The 25368-nt window shown below is 48.9% G+C and overlaps 1 protein-coding gene across 2 annotated transcripts in view; it reads right to left on the bottom strand.

The window, feature by feature from the left end:
* Window positions 1–25368, bottom strand: part of ROS1 (ROS proto-oncogene 1, receptor tyrosine kinase) — a 493170-nt gene that overhangs the window by 346739 nt on the left and 121063 nt on the right. For both annotated transcript variants that reach the window (XM_073575944.1, XM_073575945.1), the window contains exons 7-10: window positions 8730–8846; window positions 3735–3919; window positions 2742–2836; window positions 2049–2572 (exon numbers count right to left, since the gene is read on the bottom strand). In XM_073575944.1, the coding sequence (XP_073432045.1) occupies window positions 2049–2572; window positions 2742–2836; window positions 3735–3919; window positions 8730–8846 (921 nt within the window). The remainder of the gene's footprint in view (window positions 1–2048; window positions 2573–2741; window positions 2837–3734; window positions 3920–8729; window positions 8847–25368) is intronic.

Here is a 25368-nt window from a genome sequence, read left to right as displayed (position 1 = left end):
CTTGCGATTCCCTTTCACTTCCATTATATTCTTTACTCAAGACAAGCACTCGTGCATTACGGAAAGCTTGTTGCGAGTAATGCGCATCCGAGCATTTTAGTGCTCACCCATCACTAGTTATGAGATTTTTAGATTAGCCTAACATAATATTAGGATCATCAATATAGTCATATGACTGTATATCTAGGATCCCAGAAGTACACTGCTACAAAGGTGCCAAAATCAAACTGAAGGTGTTAGGCAGGGATGTAGATACAGTGAGAAAAAAGTATTTAGTCAGCCACCAACTGTGCAAGTTTTCCCACTTAAAAAGATGAGAGAGGCCTGTAATTGATATCATAGGTAGACCACAATTATGAGAGTCAAAATGAGAAGATAAATCCAGAAAATCACCTTGTCTGATTTGGCAAGATTTATTTTTCAAATTATCGTGGAAAATAGGTATTTGGTCATCTAAAAACATGCAAGATTTCTGGCTCTCACAGACCTGTAACTTATACTTTAAAAGGCTCCTCTGTCCTCCACTCATTACCTGTCGTAATGGCACCTGTTTGAACTTGCTATCAGTATAACAGACACCTGTCCAAAACCTCAAACAGTCACACTCCAAACTTCACTATGGTGAAGACCAAATAGCTGTTGAAGGACACCAAAAACAAAATTGTAGCACTGCACCAGGTTCGGAAGACTGAATCTGCAATAGGCAAGCAGCTTGGTGTGATGAAAACAACTGTGGGAGCAATAATAAGAAAATGGAAGGCATACAAGACCACTGATCTCCATCGATCTGGGGTTCCACACAAGAAATCACCCCATGGGGTCAAAATGATTACAAGAACGGTGAGCAAAAATCCCAGAACCACATGGGGGGACCTAGTGAATGACCTGCATAGAGTTGAAACCACGGTAAGAAAGGCTACCATCAGTAACACACCACACCGCCAGGGACTCAGATCCTGCAGTGCCAGACATGTCCCTCTGCTTAAGCCAGGTCATGTCTGAAGTTTGCCAGACAGCATTTGGATTATCCAGAAGAGTATTGGGAGAATGTCATATGGTCTGATGAAACCAAAGTAGAACTGTTTGGTAGAAACAAAACTCATCGTGTTTGGAGGACACATAATGCTGAATTTCATCCAAAGAACACCATACCTACTGAGAAGCATGGGGGTAGCAACATCATGCTTTGGGGATGCTTCTCTGCAAAGGGACCAGGACGACTGATCCGTGTACATGAAAGAATGAATGGGGCCATGTATCGTGAGATTTTGAGTGCAAACCTCCTTCCATCAGCAAGGGCATTGAAGATGAAATGTGGATGTGTCTTTCAGCATGATATTGATCCCAAGCACGCGGCCAGGGCAATGAAGAAGCATATGAAGGTCCTGGAGTGGCCTAGCCAGTCTCCAGATCTCAACCCCACAGAAAACCTTTGGAGGGATTTGAAATTCCATGTTGCCCAGCGACAGGCCCAAAACATCACTGCTCTAGGAGAAATCTGCATGGAGGAATGGGCTAACATACCAACAGTGTGTGCCAACCTTGTGAAGACTTACAGAAAATGTTTGACCTCTGTCATTGCCAACAAAGGATATATAACAAAATATTGAGATGAACTTTTGTTAATGACCAAATACTTATTTTCCACCGTATTTTGACAAATAAATTTTGTCAAATCAGACATGGTGAATTTCTGGATTTGTTTTCTCATTTTGACTCTCATAGTTGTGGTCTAACTATGATGTCAATTATAGGCCTCTCTCATCTTTTTAAGTGGGAGAACTTGCACAATTGGTGGCTGACTAAATACTTTTTTCCCCCACTGTATAGGGGGTAAGTAGACCCTTATTCTTGAGAGGATCCAAAGATCCTTGACCACATAAGAGTACACAAGTGTTTGTTTTAAATGGCACATGTTAGTTGTGGAGGCATTGTTGCACATTTTGCATTAGGACCCCTCTACAATGAGAATTAAGAAAGACCCACCAAAGGGGCCATGCAATACTGTTTCCATGATCCACAAAAATTGATATAACATAATAACTTACTGGCTCCAACTGTTAACATTGGTGGCTTCCAAAGAACTTCAACTGAATGTGTTCCAAAAACCATCAACACATGTTCTGGAAATCCTGGCAGAGGAACAGGCTGCGTAGACTCTCCATATAATATCATGTTATTATAGTCTGATGATTTTGATGATGAATCTGCTACTTCACAAGTTACTAAATACTGATTGTAAAAGTAAGTATTCATTAAAAATTCTTCATACCACACAGTGTCTCCATCTGTGAACATCAAAGAGTCACTGAAATAAAGAATGCTTTTCATTCCCTTAAATGGAAGATTCTGTCTTAAGATTTTCTCATCAGAGCCATCTAAAAAAACTGATATCAGGTGAAAATTGTCTGGACTAACCCTCCGAGCATATACTATTCTCTTTGACTGGACAGTGAGGGTGAAATCCTGAATGTCGTTGTGCTTTACAATATGTTCGGTTATATTTGTCTCGATGGAAGGTTCAGGGAGAATCGTCCTGTGAATACCATCCTCCAGGAGAAAAAATAAATAGCTACAAGTAAAACAGAAGAATATGTCAGAATGTTACCGCTATACTATAGCGTTACTACTAATATTAGCAGAAAGTGATAATACGTAGACAACCTTATTGTCGCCCAAAACACAGCAAAGTGAAATAAACAAATGTATAACAAGCAAATATATAGTAAAATAACAATTACCCATTATATGGGTCCGCTGCAATCTTCTTGGGCTTCTCAACATCTAATGGAATAATAGCAGCAGAAGAACAGTTCCATGAACTGCATCTATGTATCTACAATAAAGAAGCAAAACTATGCACATCACAAATACACATCCTGAAACAGCAAAATTTATATTACCGTAATCTTTCCATTTATGATGCAAACGTCTTATTTAAACGACCTTTCGTTGCATGTTACTGCAATGTTTATGTTCATGTTAATTATTTCTACACATAGTAGATAAGTATTAGATATAAATCTAGTTTTCCCTCTTTAATTTTTTATATTACACAGGCAGGTCTAGTAAAAAAATAACAAAACAAGCCGTAGTTAACTCATGCCATTCCTGCACTGCCTCTCCACTGTATGGCTGGAACAGTGAAGTTATGGCTATGGCACATAACCAATGCAAACACTAAGCTGAGCGGTCTTATGCCATTTATGTCAATATGACCACTGAGCAGAGTGATTGGTTGCAGGAGTCAAGCGCTGCACTTGTGACATCACCACTGCAGCCATCAGTAGAGAGGCAGCACTGGGGCAGTAGCAGGTAAGAACAGCTCACTAGGTGGAACGAAAATGTAAAGTGGAAAACCCCTCATGCCAGATTTGCTGTTTCTTCTAGGAGCACAAGAGCTTTCCCTTCACTCAGGAGAGGGCTGTATCTGTTACCTATAGCAAATTGCCTCTTCGGAGAGGAAGAGGACTTGAACGCTAGTGCCACCTATTGGGAGAAAAGACGATTTGCGTATTTAATTTCCCAGAGGAGCATTGCATGGCTGATAAGCCTCCTTACACTGTCATGTCACTCTCCACAAGGAGAAGCGTTACCCCTTGTTACCTATAGCAAGGTGGGACTGAACTGTTTTTTTTTAATACAGAAGGAGACAGCTATGCCCCTAACTATCATATAATATAGATATGAGACAGTATAGAACCTATATTCATGTACACCTGGCTCATACATACCTGATTATACATGATAAAATATAGCTTTTCCTGTAACCAGTCTATAGATAATGAAGTTATGGTCCCAAGGCCAATGTGAAATGTCTTTAGGTCTGACGTGTCTGTCATGTTAGTGACTCCTTTCAACCAAATATAATTTCCCTCTGAGAAATAGACTGCTTGTCCATGCACATTAACAGAGACACCTAAGTGTGTAAGGAAGAAAAAAACATTTCAACATTTATTTAACCCCTTTGAGTCTTCCATATATTTACCACAGGGCCATTTCTATTTACATACATCTTTATAGGGAAACTCTTCCCTTACTATTCCTTATTTACTTCCTATGGGTGCCGTCAGATGGTCATATAAATAGAATTGTATTTAGAACACAGTGCATAGACTGGCAGGCAGACAGGGCTGCCACCCGGTAACATTTTCAGGCCCCCTTGAGACTCTGCCCAGGCTCCAACCCAGCTCCGCCTCCATCCCTCAAACTTTCCCCAGTCCACTCTTGGAAAAACTCCATTTCTGCATGACGTGCTCACCAGTTACACATTAACAATTCCCATTGAATACCATATCATATACATAGCCATCAGCTTTTGTTTTGGCTAAAATATATTCTAAGCCTCCACCACGACTAGGTATACTCTTTTAGCAGGGCCCTACGCTACTCTAACCTATGAAAAAAGTCAGGCAGCAGATAGAGTCAGCCTCCAACTGCACACTGCACAAGCAAGGAGGGGGGCACAAGAAGAGTGTTATGCCGCGCTCACAAGGAGGCGGGGCTTCGGCCCCGACGTCACTCCCTCCGGTACGGCGGTCCCTCAGGGGTCCCCGTCGGGTGCGCACGCGCAACTCTCGTCCCCGGGTCTCCTCCTCCATGCCACGTTTGCGCTTGCGCGCTCCTGTCAGTCCTGTATAGGGGGTGGTCCTCACTAGGCTAGCTCGCCCTGGGAGGGTTGGTGCTGCGACCCAGAGGGTCCACTCCAGGAGTCGCTAACACTCTAACAGTATAATCAGGCCATGGACTCCGCTGGTACTGCGGCTTCCGTCCAAAAGGAGCTGACATTCCTCCGGGAAAACCAGATTAGGATTATGGCATTTCTCAAGTCCATGGAGTCCGGTTTATCTGCCTCTCAGTCCTCTGAGCCTGGGAATGCTGCCCAGTTGGCTAGTCTCCAGCAGGAACTTGCGCAGCAACGCGACTCCCAGGCTCAGATTCTCAACTATATAGCGTCGGTAGATAATCGGCTCCTTTCCATACAATCTGCCCAGGCCATGCTTCCACACTCACTTCCGCGCCTATGCAAGCCACCCCGGTATAGTGGTGACCCTGTGTTGTGTCGCGGATTCTTGAACCAGTGTCGTTTGCATTTTGAGTTTTTGCCGCAGCATTACCCCACCGATCGTGCTAAAATAGCATTTATTGTTTCTCACTTAGAGGGTAAGGCGCTTGCGTGGGTGAATCCCCTTTGGGAGCGTGATGACCCGCTCGTCGCTCAGCTTTCCATCTTTTTGGACACTTTCCGTAAGGTGTTCGACGAGCCGGGTCGCCTTGCTTCCACCACCGAGTCCCTCTTTAATCTTCGTCAAGGTTCTCTATCGGTTGGACAATACGCGATATGTTTTCGCACTTTGTCCTCTGAGCTAGGTTGGAATAATGATGCCCTCATAGGGGCCTTTTGGCGTGGTCTGTCCGGTCGGATCAAAGACGAACTGGCGGGCAGAGATACCCCTACCAATTTGGAGGATCTTATCTCTCTCGCGACACGCATTGATTTGCGCTTCCAGGAGCGCACCCGCGAGTCAGCCAGAGAGAGAGGGTCCTCTCGCCTCTCTTCATCCACTCGCAGTTTTTCTCATCCGTTACCCGAGTTATCTGCGGCAGATCCGGTACCTGAGCCTATGCAGGTGGATCGCCTCCAGATAGCTCAACGGCGTCGTGTGAAAAGGCAGGCACAAGGGCTCTGTTTCTATTGTGGGGATGCCTCCCACTTTCTACGCTCATGTCCCAAGAGACCGGGGAAGTCTCTCCGCCTGGGACTGTTAAGTGAGGTCTCCCCAAGTGTATGTGATTCCTCTCTACCCCTGACCGTGCCTGTCTCCCTGAATTTTGGTTTCGAGACTTTTACTGTGAAAGCTATTGTGGACTCTGGCGCAGTGGGTAACTTTATTAGTCTCGAGGCAGTTAAGAAGTTTCGCATCCCTGTCAGATCCCTGGAGTCTCCTAGGTCAGTAGTTCCGGTCGACGATAAGCCCTTGCAGGACACCGTTAACCAGGTCACTGAGGAAGTTGAGTTGCAGATTGGCGCATGTCATCGGGAGCGGATCTCCTTCTACGTATTGCCGACTTCGCCTCATACCCTTCTTCTTGGACTTCCTTGGTTACGTATTCATGGGCCGACCCTGGACTGGCAATCTGGTGATATACTCCGTTGGGGACCGTCCTGTCAAAAGAGTTGCCTGCTGTTCATTCATCCGAAGAACCCTGCTTGCTTGTCTTCGACGGTTATAGGTCCGCCGTCCACCATCCCGTCTGTGACTTGTGACATTGTCGAGAAGGAGGCTGAGAGTCAGTCTCCACATCCGTCAAGCATTCCGTCTGTGACTTGTGACATTGTCGAGAAGGAGGCTGAGAGTCAGTCTCCACATCTGTCAAGCATTTCGTCTGTGACTTGTGACATTGTCGAGAAGGAGGCTGAGAGTCAGTCTCCACATCATTCAAGCAACCGGTCTGTGACTTGTGACATTATCAACAGGGGGGCTGAGAGTCAGTCTCCACCTCCGTCAAGTGACCGTCCCAAGGTAATTACCGTGGCTTCCGTCAAGTTGACGTCCCAGCGTCCAGGGGAGACCTTTGTGTCAAAAGGTAACCGTAAAGGTGTGTTATCCTGGGGACATTCTTCTCCGGCTGCCGGTCATGTTGGTGCCAAGAGGACACTCTCCCGTTTATCCCACGATTACTGGTGGCCGTCTATTGCTCAGGACGTCAAAGACTTCGTGGCTGCTTGCCCATCGTGTGCCAAGAAGAAACTTCCCAAGCAAACATCCTCCGACTGCTCGCCTCCTAAGGATGAATTGACTTCCAATGACTGCACCACCATTTCGGCCTCCAAGCATGTCTGTGTGCCTCTGCCGGTTCGACCTGTCTCGGGGATACCTGCCTCCGACTCTCTGCCCGTGGAGTTCTCCAGGGTATGGCAGGAGACCGAATTTTCTCGTATTGAGACTCTGGATCTCATTGGTCCTCATGCAGTTAGGAAGTGTCTGGATCCCGCTCCTAGTGTCAAGGTGCTATTTTCCAGTTCTAGAGAGAGGGGGCTTAAAGGAGGGTGTACTGTTATGCCGCGCTCACAAGGAGGCGGGGCTTCGGCCCCGACGTCACTCCCTCTGGTACGGCGGTCCCTCAGGGGTCCCCGTCGGGTGCGCACGCGCAACTCTCGTCCCCGGGTCTCCTCCTCCATGCCACGTTTGCGCTTGCGCGCTCCTGTCAGTGCTGTATAGGGCTCGGTCCTCTGTATGGTATTGGAGGACCTGACCCGGAACCACTAGTGGTCATGTGCATTCTGGCTAGGTCCTGACCCGGAACCAGTAGTAGTCATGTGCTATATCAGACGACCTCCCCCTAGGGGAGGTGCCTGATTATTGTTGTGCTTCCTGGCTGGGTCAGCTGTGTCCCAGCCTGGCTGTGCGCTGTTCTCAGGTCCTCTGCTCTGTCTGCTATTCTGTGGTGCTCCTAGCACTTGCTCTGAACCCTTGTTTCTTCATGCTCCGCCGTGCCTCCTGGCATTCACTCTATTCCTGTGTTCTGTTACTTGCTACACGCCTTATGTGCCCACGTGTACCCATCTAGCACTACCCTGTACTCAGCGCACTCCCGTGTACTCTCCTGTGTTCCCTAGTATCCTGCACCCTCCAGTCACACAGTCTCGTATCTCCTGTGAGCCGGCCGCCTGGTGCCAGCAGTCGTGGTATCGTATCCCCTGGGGCTTGCTCCTGACACTCCCTGTATAGGGGGTGGTCCTCACTAGGCTAGCTCGCCCTGGGAGGGTTGGTGCCGTGACCCAGAGGGTCCACTCCAGGAGTCGCTAACACTCTAACAAAGAGTAGCAGGTAGATGGGCCAACGGGTGGCGTATGGATGGATGGATGGGGGAATGCGAGGTCAGACGGGAAAGTTGGTGGGCGAGGATACACCTCATCAGCTTGAGGCCTTCAACTCCTGCATATAATGTGCCGTAAGGGCCCGGTGAAAGCTGGAGGCTTAGGAACAGAGGCAGGGCAGGCAGTGTATAACATCACTGATGTCAGAAGAGGCCAGCCCCCTCTGCTGCGGCCATAGAATGTAAGTAGCTATGGCTGTGAGTGACACACAGTCTGCCAGGCTGTTTATACACTGGCTTGACTGTGCTGCCAACAGTGCAGCGTGTCTCGCTCAGTCTGTGCCCTCCTCTTTGCTTCTGCTCATTGGGCCCAAGCTGTCTAGGAACACATGAAGCTGTCATGCTTGGCTCGAAAGTGCGGCCGGCCAGTCCATGCACTGCATTCCGATCACATTCTGATTTATACGGCCATCTGACTGCTCCCTATATAAGAGAAGTCAAAATGTTTGCTGAGCCTTGAATCACACCACTTCTCTGGGACATATCAAAGGGTAAACATGAAAAATCTCCTGATACATTCAGGGATGTACCTAATGTCAAAACATTTATCAAAAGGGTGTACATTATTTAATGCCAGTCTGTGGTAAACCACATATAATGACACAGCCATGTAATTCCATACACGTAGCCATACATTTTGTAGGACTGCTAATTGTGAATTTAGCCTTATCCATCTTATGCGGGATTAATGGATTTTACTGTATGTAAGCTTACATGCTGGCTGTGAGTAGAGAACGGATGGCACTGATATTGGCATATTATGCATTGCCCACCATTAGAGTGTTAGGGTTTTCTCTGCTTGTATTGTATATTTCCTTTGAACATTCTATAATGGCGTATATACTTACTGTGTATTCTGCTGCACGTTGTAAAACATTGAGCTTCATGGTCACCATACTCCACGTTTTCCCACATTTTAAGTGTGTCATTTCTGGACATAAAGAACCACTGAGACTTATCTGGAACTAAACAGAGTGTGATCAGATGTGGAGATTGCATTTGGTCTTGGCAGCCATAGCACCAGTTTCTTGTTACTTTGATGACAGGCCCTGGCAATGTGTATGACTATATTGAGCTACTCCTTGAAGCATCTCCCATGTTATTAAGTAACTAACCATGGATTTTGGATTTTTGTTTTCACAGGATTTATGTAATTTTATCTCAGTGAGATTTGTGTGGCACCTCTGATAATGTAGTTACTCAGTGGACAGCACTACCGCTTTGTAATGAATGATCAACAGCCGTAGCCAAGCTGTACATGATAAAAGTGAACAGATGCTGGTTCTCATCTAAATGGAAATTTCTTCTATGTATACTTGGGGGTTGAAAACACAGGACATAGCACATGACTGGTCTTTGGGTGCAGATCTTTTCCCAGTGAATAAACATAAAACCAATTAAGTGTCCCGCATAAACATATTTATCACAATTAAAGTTTAGCGTACCTTAGCACATTTATCGGTTGGCAAGTAGTTGTATCAGGAGTATGCTTATAATATCAACATTTTATAAATATAGTATTATTTTTTTAATTACAATTTGATTATGTGCCCTTGGAAAAGATAAACACTAGATGGAAGATTACAGTATAAGCGCTAATTGCAACTACTGTATATAGAATTGCTTAAAGAGTAACTAAACTTTATATACAGTGTACAGTCATGGACAAAAGTGTTGGCACCCTTGAAATTGTTCCAGAAAATAAAATATTTCTCCCAGGAAATTATTGCAATTACATTAGGGCAATATTAGTGGGAAAATAAAGGAAAGACATGTCTGTTTGAAGTATTTTAGCCCTAGTTACAGTGGAAATGCGCTTCCTGGTTGCATAGAATAAATGACAGGTGTAAGACAGCATTTACTGCATATGTTGGGGACACTCGCTTGGCAACGGGATGAAGGCACACAGACACTTTTTTTCACTTAAACAGTCTATTTGGTTTATTTAGACATCATAAACTGCACCATAGGCAATGTTGCACATCACAGACCTATACATAGTCCATAGCCCTTTATAGTATACGGCTTTAACTCACAGTCACTAAACACGCTGGACTTCTCACTGTCCAGTTACCGTGGGTGACTGCATGTTGAACAGTCCAGTAACATTCATGAAACATAACAAGCACCAACAGTCTGTGGAGTTACCTTACAGGAGCTCCTGCTCGAAACGCTGACTCCTTGTCAGTCCTCTCTCCCAGGGAAGCTGCCTAATGGGATCACCGTCCTTGTGACCAGGGCACTCCCGACAGTCCAGACCCTTGGAAGGATGGTAGCTTCCCCAACGCAGTGCCATCACAGACGCTGCACATACAGTGCCTCTCCATGTGCTCTTCAGGAAGTCGTCCACTCCTAGGACCTTCCAACACACAGACCTGTCCTGTCTTGCAGGACCTTAGCACACAGACCATGTGACTAGACCCCAGTCACATTATATCACTGTAGCTGAAACCACCCCCATAGGTGGTAGGTGTGTATGGTTAGTCAGTCCCATCCATCTCTCTGACTAACCCTGTAAGCCCCCTTTAGTAACTAAACAAAAACAAGGCTCGTAGGACTACAGGCCACAGAGCAACATTACTGGCTTACAGCGCAGAGGATCTTCTCTGCAACACATACTGGCCATTCAAAATGACACCAGTCACTGTCTCACTATCACCGTTACACCTCCATGCGTATCCTGAGGAGCACATACAGCACCCCCTAGCTTTAACAGAGGTCACTGCCTCACATACCCCCCCTCTGTTCAAACTTGTGGGGTTGAACACTTGTCACACACCAGGGGTCTCGAGACAGGTCACACACGTTACCTTGCCCTACCAGTCAAGAGAACCATCTCAGTCCGTTTTGAGCGTCATACATCATCACACCCTTATTAGGCTTCCCCTGCCCCCAGCGGTTAGTATGTAGGCCTTGAGCTTTGGCCCTTGAGTCACAGTCTGTCTGTTTCATCAGATCCTTTTCAGTCACCACACTTTCCAAGTGCGCCCCTTCACTCGACTTTTCTCTCCATGGCCGTCTACCACTGTTGGTGCGGTCATGAGACCCACTTCCAGTCGAGCCTACTGGCTAATCTGAGTCTAACCCTTTGTCACTATGTCCGCTACCGTGTCTCCTGCCTATGCTACGCAGTACTGAGTTAACAGAGGAGTCACCACTTCTAACCCTTTTGCTCCGGTGGTGAGCCCACCTCAAAGCCGGACATGTCAGTTATTTTAAACAGCTGACATATGCCTGCAATAGGCGCGAGTGGAATCATGATCCGTTCGAGCCTATTAAGTGGTTAAATCCCGCTGTGAAACGTTGAAAGCGGGCATTTAACTAGAGTTTCCAGCGTGCGGCTGGAAATATGCGCACCGACGACCCCCATCATGTGGTCTGGGGTCATCGGTGCGTTGTCATAACAACCTGAGGTCTCCTCTAGACCTCTATGGTTGTTGATGGCAGATTGCTATGAATGCCACCCTGTGGTCGGCGTTCATAGCAATGCTGTAATTTAGCTACATGGAGGTGATCTATGCATCACCTCTATGTAGCACAGGCGATCGCGCTATGGCAGCTTCTAGCCTCCTATGGAGGCTATTGAAGCATGCCAAAAGATAAAAAAAAGTGTTTAAAAAAGTGTTTAAAAATTAAAAAACTAAAAAAAACATAAAAGTATAAATCACCCCCCTTTCACCCAAATCAAAAGAAAACAATACGAAAAAAAATCAAACCTACACATATTTGGTATCACCACATTTAGAATCGCCCGATCTATCAATTAAAAAAAGGATTAACCTGATCGCTAAATGGCGTAGCGAGAAAAAAAATCAAAACTACAGAATTACGTTTTTTGTCGCCGCGACATTGAATTAAAATGCAATAACGGGCGATAAAAAGAACATATCTGCACAATCATGGTATCTTTAAAAACTGCCGCTTGGCGCGCAAAAAATAAGCCCTCATCCAACCCGAGATCACGAAAAATGGACCCGCTGTGGGTCTCGGAAAAGAGTGCAATATTTATTTTTTTTTAGCAAAGTTTGGAATTCTTTTTCACCACTTAGATAAAAAAGAACCTAGACATGTTTGGTATCTATGAACTCGTAATGACCAGGAGAATCATAACAGCAGGTCAGTTTTAGCATTTAGTGAACCTAACAAAAAGCCAAACAAAAAACAAATGTGTGGGATTGAACTTTTTATGCACTGCACTTGGAATTTTTTTCCCGTTTTCAAGTACACTACATGGTAAAGCCAATGATGTAGTTCAAAAGTACAACTCGTCTCTCAAAAAATAAGCCCTCACATGGCCATATTGATGGAAAAATGGACTTTGCTGTCAGCTGGAATCCTCACTCTCACCACTCCGGATCTATTCACGAGTTCCTGCATCACCTTTCCAAGTCTCCCAATGACTTTCCTCACCAAATTTTTGGGTCTTTGAACAATGTCTTCCACCAAGCCCAGCCGACTTTAAGCTTTCCTTGCATGCTCCAGACATTGAGCGGCTTCTTTATTCCTCAACAGGATCATCCGTTTCGTGCAGAGGAATTGTGGGTCAACGTCCCTCAGGAGAGCCACCCACTTCACTGTGACTTCCCTAGTCGACAGTATCACTAACTGTTTCATCTCTGGTTCAACATGCTCTTTCACTATCTCTTTAAGCAGCTCTATTTCATGATCCTGTTCTCTTTTTGCTAGGCATCAGGCTCCAGGTGCTGCACAGCAGGAATCCCGAGCCTTGCCATCTGCAGCCTCCCATTCCCCTCTGGCCACAGTGGAACTTGCTCAGCAGACTCCACGATCCCGGCGTTCTGTCCATACCAGCATCGTGACTTTGGTTGTTACTGCCACCTCTGGTCCAGTTATGGCAATGCAGCCTGTCCAGCAGCAAAAGACTCCAGAGTCTAAGTTCTCTCTTCGCTCCACTGAGCATGCTCAGGAGACGATCTCCCATTGGGGATCGGGAGTCACATGGGCAGGTTCTTCTCCAGTTCCGATTGGTCCATCTGAAGGATCAGGAAAGTCCCGGAAGGGCACGGCTATGAAAGGTGCGCATGGCCGCCCAGCCATGCGCTATGATAGACTCTGAGGCTAAAACATTTAGTGTATGTATGATGATGGATGAATTAGCCTGGTGACTGATGCATTATAATTCCCCCCTCCTTGGATATTACGTAAGTGTTAGGGTGAGTGATTAGAGTCAGTACGTTAGCTCTACACTGCATAGCGCCGCAGTGTTGCTCCACATCCACCGCTAGCGCCTAGGGCGTCGGCCAGTATAGGTCTCCTTGGCCACTGCTATCACAGTGTCCGCTAATTACGCCGTGCGCTTTAGTAGCGCTTTCCAGCCCGGTTATTAGGCTGGTTAGTGCCGTCTGTCAGGGCGGATACTGCACACTTTGCAGCAGTGGTTCACACCCCGTGACCTGTGATGGTAACAGGTTGCGGTTGTTAGCCGGCAGGCACATGTTACATGAAGTACACGGCACATGTGTCTGTTAGCACCGGCTCAGTGGTTAAGCACCGGTGTCCGGCTATACTCCTACACTCTTTTCCCTCATTGGTTAGCAGCAGTTGGTTATCTCTGCACGGTGGGCCCTGGGCTGCAAACGCACCTTATATATTATTTCATCTTTATTATTTGGTGCGTTCGCCAGCCCTGTAACATTATCATAGTGCCAGGGCCTGGCTAACAATGATGGTCGAGCAGCGCCTGCAGCGATATGTCCAGCAGCTGGAGGGCAGGTTATCTGCTCTTGAGTGCTCAGCCTCAGCTGCGGACGTCACTGCAGTCACCGTCCAGGCTGCAGCAGAGGCATTCTCCCACTCCTCTACGTCCATTCCTGCCCCGACATTATCCCGTCTCCCATTGTCCGACAAGTTCTCGGGTGACAGCGCCACCTGTAGGGGATTTGTGAGTCAGTGCTCTATCCAGCTTGAGTTACTGGCCACGCGATTCCCTTCTGAGCAGGCTAAAGTGGGGTTTATCATCTCCCTCCTGTCGAGCAGGGCGTTAGAATGGGACACTCCACTGTGGGAGCGTGGTGACCCTGTGGTTCTGAGCGCGGCTCCGTTTCTAATGTCCCTAAAGCAGGTCTTTTTGTGGCCACGGGTCACTCACAACACCTCTCTCCAGTTATTAGCACTACCACAGGGATCCCTCTTGGTCAGCCATTATGCCGTTCACTTCCGGACACTGGCTTCCGAGCTGGAATGGCCTGATAAGACACTCATCCCTGTGTTCTGGAGAGGTTTGGCGGAGCATGTTGAAGATGCTCTAGCTACCAGGGAGGTTCCCGTTAGTCTGGAGGAGCTGATTACCCTTTCCACCCGCATAGATCTCCGTTTTCCGGAGCACAGGTTGGAGTGTGCACAATCCAGACAGAGGGTTAGGCTGGCTCCCGCCTTCTCTAAACCTCTTGAACCCCCCGCTATGGGAGTCATGCCTCCAGAGGCTATGGAGGTGTCTCGCACCGGTCCCAAGTTGCGCCAGGTGCGAATCTCTGCACGCTGTTACCAGTGTCAACAGTCTGGTCACCTGGCTAACAGGTGCCCTCAGCGGTCAGAAAAACGATCGCGTCCAGTGATAGTTGGAGGAGGTCTACTTGATAAAGGACTTTCTCCTCCAAGCTGTCCTTCCGAGGGACGTTAAAGAGCGGTGCTTCCACCTGGGAGGTAGAGGTCTGCGTAGACTCCGGGGCAGAGGGGAACTTTATGTCCTTGGCCTTCGCCCAACAGCACGCAGTTCCTTTGGTGCCACTTCCTCACCCCGTGACCATCAGGGTGGTCAATGGTTCAATCCTACTGTCCCAGATTACACACCTGACAGCACCCTTGGGGCTCTCAATCTCGCCATCCCACCACGAGACGTTGTCTTTGCTCATTATGTCCAAGGGCATCGACCAGGTTCTCCTAGGAGTTCTCTGGCTCCGTTGCCACTCTCCTCATATTGAGTGGTCCTCGGCAAGAATACTGGGTTGGAGCAAGGACTGTGAGGGAAGGTGTATGAGGGGCAGCATTCAAGTAGCCTCTACCGAAGTGTCCGCGGATCTCTCCGCGCTTCCCAGACACTACCAGCAGTATACGGACGTCTTTTCTAAAAAATCTGCTGAGACGCTTCCGCCACATCGCCCCTACGACTGTCCGATAGACCTTTTGCCAGGCGCTGAGCCTCCTCGAGACCGCGTGTACCTTCTTTCCCTCCCGGAGACAGAGGCCATGTCACAATATATCCGGGAGAACCTGGCAAGAGGGTTTATTAGGAAGTTGGTGTCACCAGCAGGGGCAGGGTTCTTCTTTGTACAGAAGAAGAGTGGAGAGCTGCGTCTTTGCATTGATTACAGAGGTCTCAATGCTATAACCGTGAAAAAGAAGTACCCTCTTCCCCTGATCTCTGAGTTGTTTGACAGTTTGCGGGAGGCCTGGATCTTCACTAAGCTACATCTACGGGGGGCTTACAACTTGATCCGCATACGGGAAGGGGACAAGTGGAAGACAGCCTTTAATGCCAGGGATGGCCACTCTGAGTATCTGGTCATGCCCTTCGACCTCTGTAACGCACCAGCTGTCTTCCAGGACATAGTGAATGATGTCTTTCATGATATGCTCTCCACCTTGGTGGTGGTCTATCTGGATGACATCCTCATCTTCTCCCCAGATTTGACCTCTCACCGGAGAGACTGTAAGGTCTTTGACCGTTTGCGGGCGAATTCTCTCTCTGCGCCAAGTTGGAGAAGTGTCAATTTGAGCAGGAGTCCTTGCCGTTCTTGGGCTATATCATCTCAGCCCAGGGGTTGGCTATGGATCCTGCCAAATTGCAGGCGGTAATTGACTGGCAGGAGCCCCACTCACTTAAAGCGGTGCAGTGTTTTTTGGGCTTCGTTAATTATTACCGCCAGTTCATTCCCCATTTCTCCACACTGGTGGCTCCTTTGGTCGCCCTCACCAAAAAGGCAGCCAATCAAAAGGTTTGGTCGGAACAGGTCTTCGCGGTCTTCTTGTCTCTTAAGACCCGTTTTGCTGGCGCTCCTATCCCGATTTGGATAAACCCTTTATCCTAGAGGTAGATGCCTCCTCCGTCGGTGCAGGGGCAGTCCTTTTCCAGAAGGATGCCCAAGGTCGGAAGCGTCCATGCTTCTGTGGGGTACTCGGTACCGGGCCGGTGTCAGGGGGAGAATGTGTCACAGCGGTGGCGGTGACCCGGTCCGTGGCCCTGGGCGCCCAATATCAATGGTGGTGGTGGTTTTTGTGGTTAATGGAATAGTTTGTGACGCCACCTGTGGTGTTTGGCAAGTAAGATGTTAAGCCAACGCTGCTTGCAGATCCGCTGAGACTGATGGTGTGAGGCAGCAAAGATGGTGTAGCTCCCCACAGGTGGAGCTGTAGTCTCAGGGCAGTGTAGATGCAATGGATCTGGAGAAGTGCAGGATAGTGTTGATGCTGGTACCCAGATGTAGCGGTGCTGAAGGTGTTAGCAATGAAGGAATGGAGGACACCAGAGCTTGCAGTTTCAAAGCTTTACTCACAGTTCGTGGTACACACTGGTGCCTACCTCTGTGCTGTGTCCTCCGGGGTAAAGACTCAATCAACCTCCCGGGCAAGTCAGGGCTCTCGTCTCCAACACTCCGCCAACATGTACCTTTCCTGAACGACTCCTCCAATGCGCCTTGTGGTGTGAAGCACTCCAGTACTTAGTTACCCTGGAATACCTCCTGTCTAGATATTCCTAGAACTCTACTTGTATGACAGACAGCTGTAGCCTGCTCGGGGATGCTCCTAGATCCCGGCTCTCTATCCGTGTTGCTGTTGTGTCCCAAGTCTTGGATGGGAGTAGTGCATTTACAGCCAACTACTCCACCGGTGTCTGCTGCAGAACCATAAGTGTCCACACAACCTCGGGGACCAAGCCCCGGCCTTGCGCTGAGAACCTATAGGCAGGGTTCCTATCCAACCCACTTCTCCTCTCTGTTTTCTACTCCTTCATTCCGTACTTGTCTCTCCTTCGTATGGATGCTTAGGTTACAGGTCTACGTCTCCACCTTTCTTACTTTCCCGTGCCAGCTGGCTCAGGTCACTAAGGCAGCTGCAGCACTCCTTCCTCCATCCCTTCTTCCAGGGATCCCCACTCCTCACTGAGTGGCTTCCTACTCCGCCGACCTTCTGTCAGACTCAACCCCTAAGGGACTGACCTGTAATTCTAAACCTTCCCAATCTTTTATATGAATCTAAACTCCACCCACCTCCCAGCACATCTCGTGTTACGAAGCAAGGACCCACGAAAGGTGCTCTGCTACCCTCTAAGCATGGAGCTGCAATCTGATCCTTTGCTGAACTATCCTGTGTGCGGGTGCAGGTGTTGGAGTGTGGAAGGAGCTCCCAACTTACCAGGATGGTGGGGCACCACACCTTAAGAGAAGGTGCAGTACCTCTGTGGCGACTGAGCCTCAGGGGCGCCACACTTACAAACGTCCCAGCGGTTAAACTCTCGCCAAGTCAGGTGGTCACTTTTCTTCTCCCGCTTCCGCTTCACCCTGCACTATCTGTCCGGTGAGAAGAACGTCCGGGCTGATGCTTTCTCTCGCTCGGTGGTGTCAGCGGAGGAGGAGGCTGAGCCTCGGCTAATCGTCCCCTCTGAGAGTCTGAGGACTGTGGCTCCGGGTGCTCTTGAGTCAGTGCCACCGGGCAAGACCTTTGTCCCTCCCCGCCTGCGGCCAGAGATTCTCACGTGGGCTCACGCCTCCAGGGTGGGTGGTCATTTTGGTACTAGACAGACCATGGAACTCCTGGCAAGGACCTATTGGTGGCCGCACATGGCTCGGGACACGAGAGAGTACATTCAGGCATGCGTATCCTGTGCTCGGAACAGGTCCTCTAGGCAGTGGCCGGCTGGGTTACCCTAACCCTTGCAAGTGGCAGACAGACCCTGGGAGATGGTCGGCATCGATTTTGTGGTCGGCCTGCCCAAATCCAGTGGCAGCACGGTCATCTGGGTGGTCACCGATGATTTTTCTAAAATGGTGCATCTGGTGCCACTCGCGTGGCTGCCTTCTGCTCGTGGTCTCGCCACGCTGTTCATAAAGCACGTATTTCGTCTGCACGGTATGCCGGACAAGATAGTTAGTGACCGGGGTCCCCAATTTGCGTCTCGGTTTTGGAGGGAGCTCTGCAGTCTGCTCAGCATTGGGCTAAATTTGTCCTCCGCCTATCACCCCGAGACGAACGGGTTGGTTGAGAGAGCTAACCAAACTCTGGTCACATACCTGTGACATTTTGTCTCAGTCAGGCAGGATGACTGGGCATCCTTACTACTGTGGGCAGAATTTGCTCTGAATAATGCAGTGGCTGATTCCACCGGTCAGACCCCATTCCTCCTTAATTATGGCCAGCACTGATTCCAGGGTGGCAGACTGGGCAGTGGAGGCTCGCGACATCTGAGATCACACTCAGGATGCCATCCGGCCCTCTAAGGAGAGAATGAGGGCGTCCACCGACACACATCGGCATCCCGCTCCAACTTTTGCCCCTGGTGACTTGGTGTGGCTCTCTGCCCAAAATATCAGACTGGGGGCCGAGTCCACCAAGTTTGCGCCATGATACATCGGTTCCTTACAAGGTGCTGGAGCAGGTCAACCCTATGGTTTATCGCCTGGCTCTTCCTCCCCACTTGGCCATTGCTGACACCTTTCACGTGTCCCTCCTTAAGCCTACCCACTTGTCCCGGTTTTCCGAGTCATCTGCCGGGACATCCGACTTGTTTTCGGATGAGTTCAAGGTCAATGCTATCGTGGGATGCAGGGTGGTGCGTGGCAAAAAATTTTACTTGGTGGACTGAAAGGGTCATGGTCCAGAGGCTCGGACCTGGGAGCCAGTGGAGAATATCCACGCCCCGCTCCTTATCGCGACATTTGAGTGCAGCGAGGCTCAGAGGGGAAGGGGCCCTAGGAGGGGGGGTAATGTTAGGTGTCGGGTTCTGGGCGCTGCACAGCGGGAATCCCGATCCTTGCCATCTGCGGTCTCCCATTCCCCTCCGGCTGCAGTGGAGCCTGCTCAGCAGACTCCATGATCCCAGCTTTCTGCCCACACCAGCATCATGGGTTCAGTTGCTGCTGCCACCTCTGGTCCAGTTATGGCAATGCAGCCTGTCCAGCAGCAAAAGACTCCAGAGTCTAAGTTCTCCCTTCGCTCCACTGAGCATGCTCAGGAGACGATCTCCCATTGGGAATCGGGAGTCACATGCTCAGGTCCTTCTCCAGTTCCAATTGGTCCATCTGGAGGATCTGGAGCATCCAGAAGGGCACGGCTATAAGAGGCGCGCATGGCCACCCCGCCATGTGCTATGATAGACTCTGAGGCTAATACATTTAGTGTATGTGTGATGATGAATGAATGAGCCTGGTGACTGACGCATTATAATTCCCCCCTCCTTGGATATTACATATGTGTTAGGGTGAGGGATTAGAGTCAGTACGTTAGCTCTACACTGCATAGCGCCGCAGTGTTGCTCCACATCCACTGCTATCGCCTAGGGCGTCGGCCAGTATAGGCCTCCTTGGCCACTGCTATCGCAGCGTCCGCTAGTTACGCCGTGTGCTTTAGTAGCGCTTTCCAGCCCGGTTATTAGGCTGGTTAGTGGCGTCCGTCAGGGCAGATACTGCACACGTTGCAGCAGTGGTTCACACCCTGTGACCTGAGATGTTAACAGGTTGCGGTTGTTTGCCGGCAGGCACGGGTTACATGAAGTAACTGCGCACGTGTCTGTTAGCACCGGTTCAGTGGTTACGCACCGGTGTCTGGCTTTTCTCCTACATGCCTTTCCCTCTTTGGCTAGCAGCAGTTGGTAACCTCTGCATGCTGAGCCCTGGGCTGCAAACGCACCTTATATATTATTTCATCCTTATTATTTGGTGCGTTCCGCCAGACCCGTAACACTTTTGGCCAGCACGTGTCGCACCAAAACTTTAATTATATTTTCAGATGGGCCATCTTGCCCACCAACACTCTGCCGCTTCAGAGCTCTACCTGTTCCTTCGTCAACAGGTTCCACTTTCTATGGCGTCTTTCGTTTATCACCTTCAACCGCCTCTAGGGTCTCTGCTGGGCTCTCAGAAGAATCACTGTTCTCGCTCCCAGACTCCGAAACCGCATTTTCCTCCGGTTTTTGTTCTTGCGCCAATATGAGCTTTGACTGCCAAGAGCTCAGACTCCAGACAATGCACCGGATCCAGCGACGCGGAGTTGATGACTTCCATGCTCGACACTTTTAACCTCTCTAGAGGCTCTGCCCGATCACCCTTAGTTACCTCTCAACTCTCTTCAGTGTCTGGCAGATTTCTCACATCTTGACCAACAGAACAAGTAACTGCTTTTTCTTTTCTGGTATTGTCACATAGTGACTTGTCCTGTGTGATGCAACCAGCAGGTCGGTAACTAGAACAACAAGACAAACAAGGGAACACCGGGGACACAGTTACAACGGTGGGCCCTACAATAGGGAATGGGGACGTGGACACCTCCTGCACTCTCCTGAGGCTGTGCCCCTAAACATTCCTCACGTTCCCTATACAGGCTCTTCACCTGTCGCCGACCAGGATACCTGAATCCCTCACTAGCCCTGCACCTATCCCTTACTAGGGAACTGGCTAGTGCGGACACTGGTCCCACCGCTGTACTAATATAACATTAGGGAAAATAACAAACAGGGAAAACAAACAACTTAGCTTTCTCTGTTTCCAATGCTCCTGAGGCGACAGAGTACGGCACCCATATACAGCTTCCAACTGAACAGATGAAACACCAAAGCTCTGGATGAGCTGCAAAGCACTGCTCCCAATAGCTCCTCTCTCCTCCAAGGTTGGTTAGGAAATGACTAGTATCACCAACAGTGATCCAGAGCACCTGACACCCTTTTTATAGGAAGGAGGGGAGGGTTAACACCTGCTGGCTAATTTACACATGTAGTAACCCCAGGAGCCACTGAGGGAAATCATTTAGCAGCAACCAAGGTTGTAATAACCCCAGCGGCCACCGGGGGCAAAAACCCATTAGCAGCCACTAAGGTTGTAATACCGGCGGCCACCGGGGCAAAAACTAACATTAAGTCAGAGGCTTGAAGGAAAAAAAAGGTTATATGTGAGCCCAGATCTACCACAGATCCAAACATGGATTGTGACAGGTTTCCTCAAAAGATGCAACTTGTTCAGCCACTTTTCACCCTTTACGTCTCCGGCGATGGGAGGAAGACTTGCCATTTATACCTGAGTCAGTCTTACTGCACTCTTTTCTGTTTTCATCACCATCTGAACGGGAGTCAATACCACCCGATCAGTCATCCTGGAGCCAGCAGTCTCCACTTCTAACAGTGTTGGACCTCATTCCTGGAGCTTCCCCATCTTCAACGGTCATAATTTTGGTCACCTCTGCCAGGTCCTAGAGTTGAAGAGGAGGATGAATGAACTGATGGAGATCAACATCTGACACTGCAGAGACACCATCACGTGTTTCTCAACGCAGTGATTCTAGAGCACTGCCCCCATGCCAAAACATAGGTGGTTTCCTTCATTGGAGACTGCCCTTCCCGTGGTTGTTCCTTCCCGGGCAAAGACCTGGCTGGTCATTGCTTGCGTTGAGAAACACGTGATGGTGTCTCCGCGGCTTCTGTTTTGCATGTTTTACATATTTCCCATTAGGGATGGGTGCAGTGCTCTAGAATCACTGCGTTGAGAAACACGTGATGGTGTCTCCGCAGTGTCGGATGTTGATCTCCATGAGTTCATTCATCCTCCTCTTCATAGTCTTTTTACTAAGCATTGCTCCTACCAGCCAGTTTCCTACTCCACACTTATGAGGGGCAATACCCCGAAACAGCTGTATGTGGATGGATACCATGTTTTGGCATAGGTGGTTTCCTTCATTGGAGACTGCCCTTCCCGTGGTTGTTCCTTCCCGGGCAAAGACCTGGCTGGTCATTGCTTGCGTTGAGAAACACGTGATGGTGTCTCCGCGGCTTCTGTTTTGCATGTTTTACATATTTCCCATAAGGGATGGGGGCAGTGCTCTAGAATTACTGCGTTGAGAAACACGTGATGGTGTCTCCGCAGTGTCGGATGTTGATCTCCATGAGTTCATTCATCCTCCTCTTCATAGTCTTTTTACTAGGCATTGCTCCTACCAGCCAGTTTCCTACTCCACACTGATGAGGGGCAATACCCCGAAACAGCTGTATGTGGATGGATACCATGTTTTGGCATAGGTGGTTTCCTTCATTGGAGACTGCCCTTCCCGTGGTTGTTCCTTCCCGGGCAAAGACCTGGCTGGTCATTGCTTGCGTTGAGAAACACGTGATGGTGTCTCTGCGGCTTCTATTTTGCATGTTTTACATATTTCCCATAAGGGATGGGGGCAGTGCTCTAGAATCACTGCGTTGAGAAACACGTGATGGTGTCTCCGCAGTGTCGGATGTTGATCTCCATGAGTTCATTCATCCTCCTCTTCATAGTCTTTTTACTAGGCATTGCTCCTACCAGCCAGTTTCCTACTCCACACTGATGAGGGGGAAAACCCCGAAACAGCTGTATGTGGATGGATACCATGTTTTGGCATAGGTGTTTCCTTCATTGGAGACTGCCCTTCCCGTGGTTGTTCCTTCCCGGGCAAAGACCTGGCTGGTCATTGCTTGCGTTGAGAAACACGTGATGGTGTCTCCGCGGCTTCTGTTTTGCATGTTTTACATATTTCCCATAAGGGATGGGGGCAGTGCTCTAGAATCACTGCGTTGAGAAACACGTGATGGTGTCTCCGCAGTGTCGGATGTTGATCTCCATGAGTTCATTCATCCTCCTCTTCATAGTCTTTTTACTAGGCATTGCTCCTACCAGCCAGTTTCCTACTCCACACTGATGAGGGGCAATACCCCGAAACAGCTGTATGTGGATGGATACCATGTTTTGGCATAGGTGGTTTCCTTCATTGGAGACTGCCCTTCCCGTGGTTGTTCCTTCCCGGGCAAAGACCTGGCTGGTCATTGCTTGCGTTGAGAAACACGTGATGGTGTCTCCGCGGCTTCTGTTTTGCATGTTTTACATATTTCCCATAAGGGATGGGGGCAGTGCTCTAGAATCACTGCGTTGAGAAACACGTGATGGTGTCTCCACAGTGTCGGATGTTGATCTCCATGAGTTCATTCATCCTCCTCTTCATAGTCTTTTTACTAGGCATTGCTCCTACCAGCCAGTTTCCTACTCCACACTGATGAGGGGCAATACCCCGAAACAGCTGTATGTGGATGGATACCATGTTTTGGCATAGGTGGTTTCCTTCATTGGAGACTGCCCTTCCCGTGGTTGTTCCTTCCCGGGCAAAGACCTGGCCGGTCATTGCTTGCGTTGAGAAACACGTGATGGTGTCTCCGCGGCTTCTGTTTTGCAGGTCCTAGAGTTGGTCAGACCCACACTTCCGTCTGGTCATACTTTCTGGTATGCTGCCACCATCATATCACTAAGTTGGGCCCGTCCACCATTATCTTTGGTCATGCCGAACTTAGGTCTGTCAACTATAGGGGGCAAATTCTTCATATTCTTACCACCTATTACCTCTACAGATACTTTTCCCTTTATCCACCACTCCCACAGGGCTTCCAAGTCCTGACCTACTACCATAGCATACAGTAAGTCTGGGACCACCCCCACTTCGTGATACCTGGACATCTCAGCCGTGTCAATGCAGAGGTAGGCTTTCAAAGGTCCTTTAATTTCCCCACCGGAGCCATTCACTCTCGGCCCTGTGCCAGGTGACACAGAACGTTCAGGAGGGGTCCTCAGCAAAGACACTCCATTCCCCGGGTCTACCAGTCCCAACACCCAGTCTCCATCCATCCAGAAGGGGCACTGTCATGTCAGTTCACTAACTGGACTATCCCCAGTATAGCATGGACCTGCATAGCAGGAACTTCGCTGCCCCCGGCTGCAGTCCAATGATGCATTTGCCGCCGCTTCTTTTTTTGCCACCACCCCATTTTGGGTTACTGCCCCTTTTGGGCAACTGCTCCCTTTTTGGGTTACCACCCCCTTTTGGGACGCCACCCACTTTTAGGCAACATCTCTGTTTGGGTCACTGCCCCCTTTTGGGAAACCACCCCTTTTAGGGACACCACCCCTCTCTGGAGTACACCCCATGGACTCCCCCATGGCACACTGAGGCCCCAGTTTGCACAGTACACTAATATGTCTCTGGGCTTGCACTGGCCTTTTAAGAGTTTGTGCGACCTGGACCACCAATGTCCTTATGACACCTCACCATCTCCTGCTGGCACAGCCACAGTGTTATGATGAGTCACCGAAGGAGGAAAAAACAAAATACCAGCTAAGTCCAGAAAAAACAGAGAGGTTGGCAGCTATCGGATTGCAGACCCCTGAACCTATCCACAACAACTAGCAGTAGCCGTGGGGGGTTCCTACGGTGCCCTAGACCCCTCGATCACAGCCGGAGAACTATATAGCCTAAAGACAGAAAGGGGAAAAACTAAACTGCCCCAGAGCAGACCCCAAAGCAATAGGCAGCCCCCAACATATAATGACGGTGAAGCAAGATGAAAACACTAACACAGATAGAAAGATAGGTTGAGCAAATGATGGGGCCCAAGCTAACTACATAGGACAGGATAGGAAAGCTGCTGTCTGCCATCCGCAAAAACCCTAACAAAATGAGCCAACCGACTGATAGGAAAAACAGGCCCTGAAGTCGCTAGGCTTCAAAAGACTATATCAGCACTCAGGTATATTCTGAAGACAGAGCAAAATATCAACAGATCAGAGACAAAAATGGAGTTCACCCCCGGCCGGAGATGGCAGAACTCCCTAAAAACAAGGCAAAACAAAAACAAAACTGAAGAGTACAAAGAAGAGCAGAAAAACTTAGCTTTGAGACGCAGGAATCAGACTGGTCTCCTAGAATCCAGCAGGAAAATCAACCAGCCAGGAAGAAGGGCGTTGGCAGCCTTATATCCAGTCCTCAATTCCAGCCACCCAGTCATCATCTAGCTGCCCATGTGTTTGGTAATCAGCCTCACTACCTTCCTTCACCAGAGGAGGGAGTTCATCAGACCTCAATGGTGAAGGGAAAAATGAACTCACAACAGTACCTCCCCCTTGAGGAGGGGTCACCGAACCCTCATCCATGCCACCAGGGCGATCCGGGTGAGCCCGATGAAAGGCACGCACCAATCTTTCGGCATGAATATCAGAGGCAGAGACCCAGGAATTATCCTCCTGACCATAACCCTTCCACTTAACCAAATACTGAAGTCTCCGTCTAGCCAGACGGGAATCCAGTATCTTCTCTACCTCATATTCCATGTTACCTTCAACCAATATAGGGTCAGGAGGTGCCACCACAGGAACTACTGGTTCAACAAACCTCTTCAACAAGGACTTATGAAACACATTATGAATTTTAAATGTGACAGGAAGAGCCAACCGAAAAGAGACCGGATTAATAATCTCCAAA

The sequence above is a fragment of the Dendrobates tinctorius genome, unplaced genomic scaffold (genome assembly GCF_039654945.1).
Source record: "Dendrobates tinctorius isolate UK_male_01 unplaced genomic scaffold, ASM3965494v1 ptg000046l, whole genome shotgun sequence".
Classification (NCBI taxonomy): Eukaryota; Metazoa; Chordata; class Amphibia; order Anura; family Dendrobatidae; genus Dendrobates; species Dendrobates tinctorius.
The sequence above is the reverse complement of the archived record's forward strand: the minus strand, read 5'-3'. Positions and strand labels throughout refer to the sequence as shown.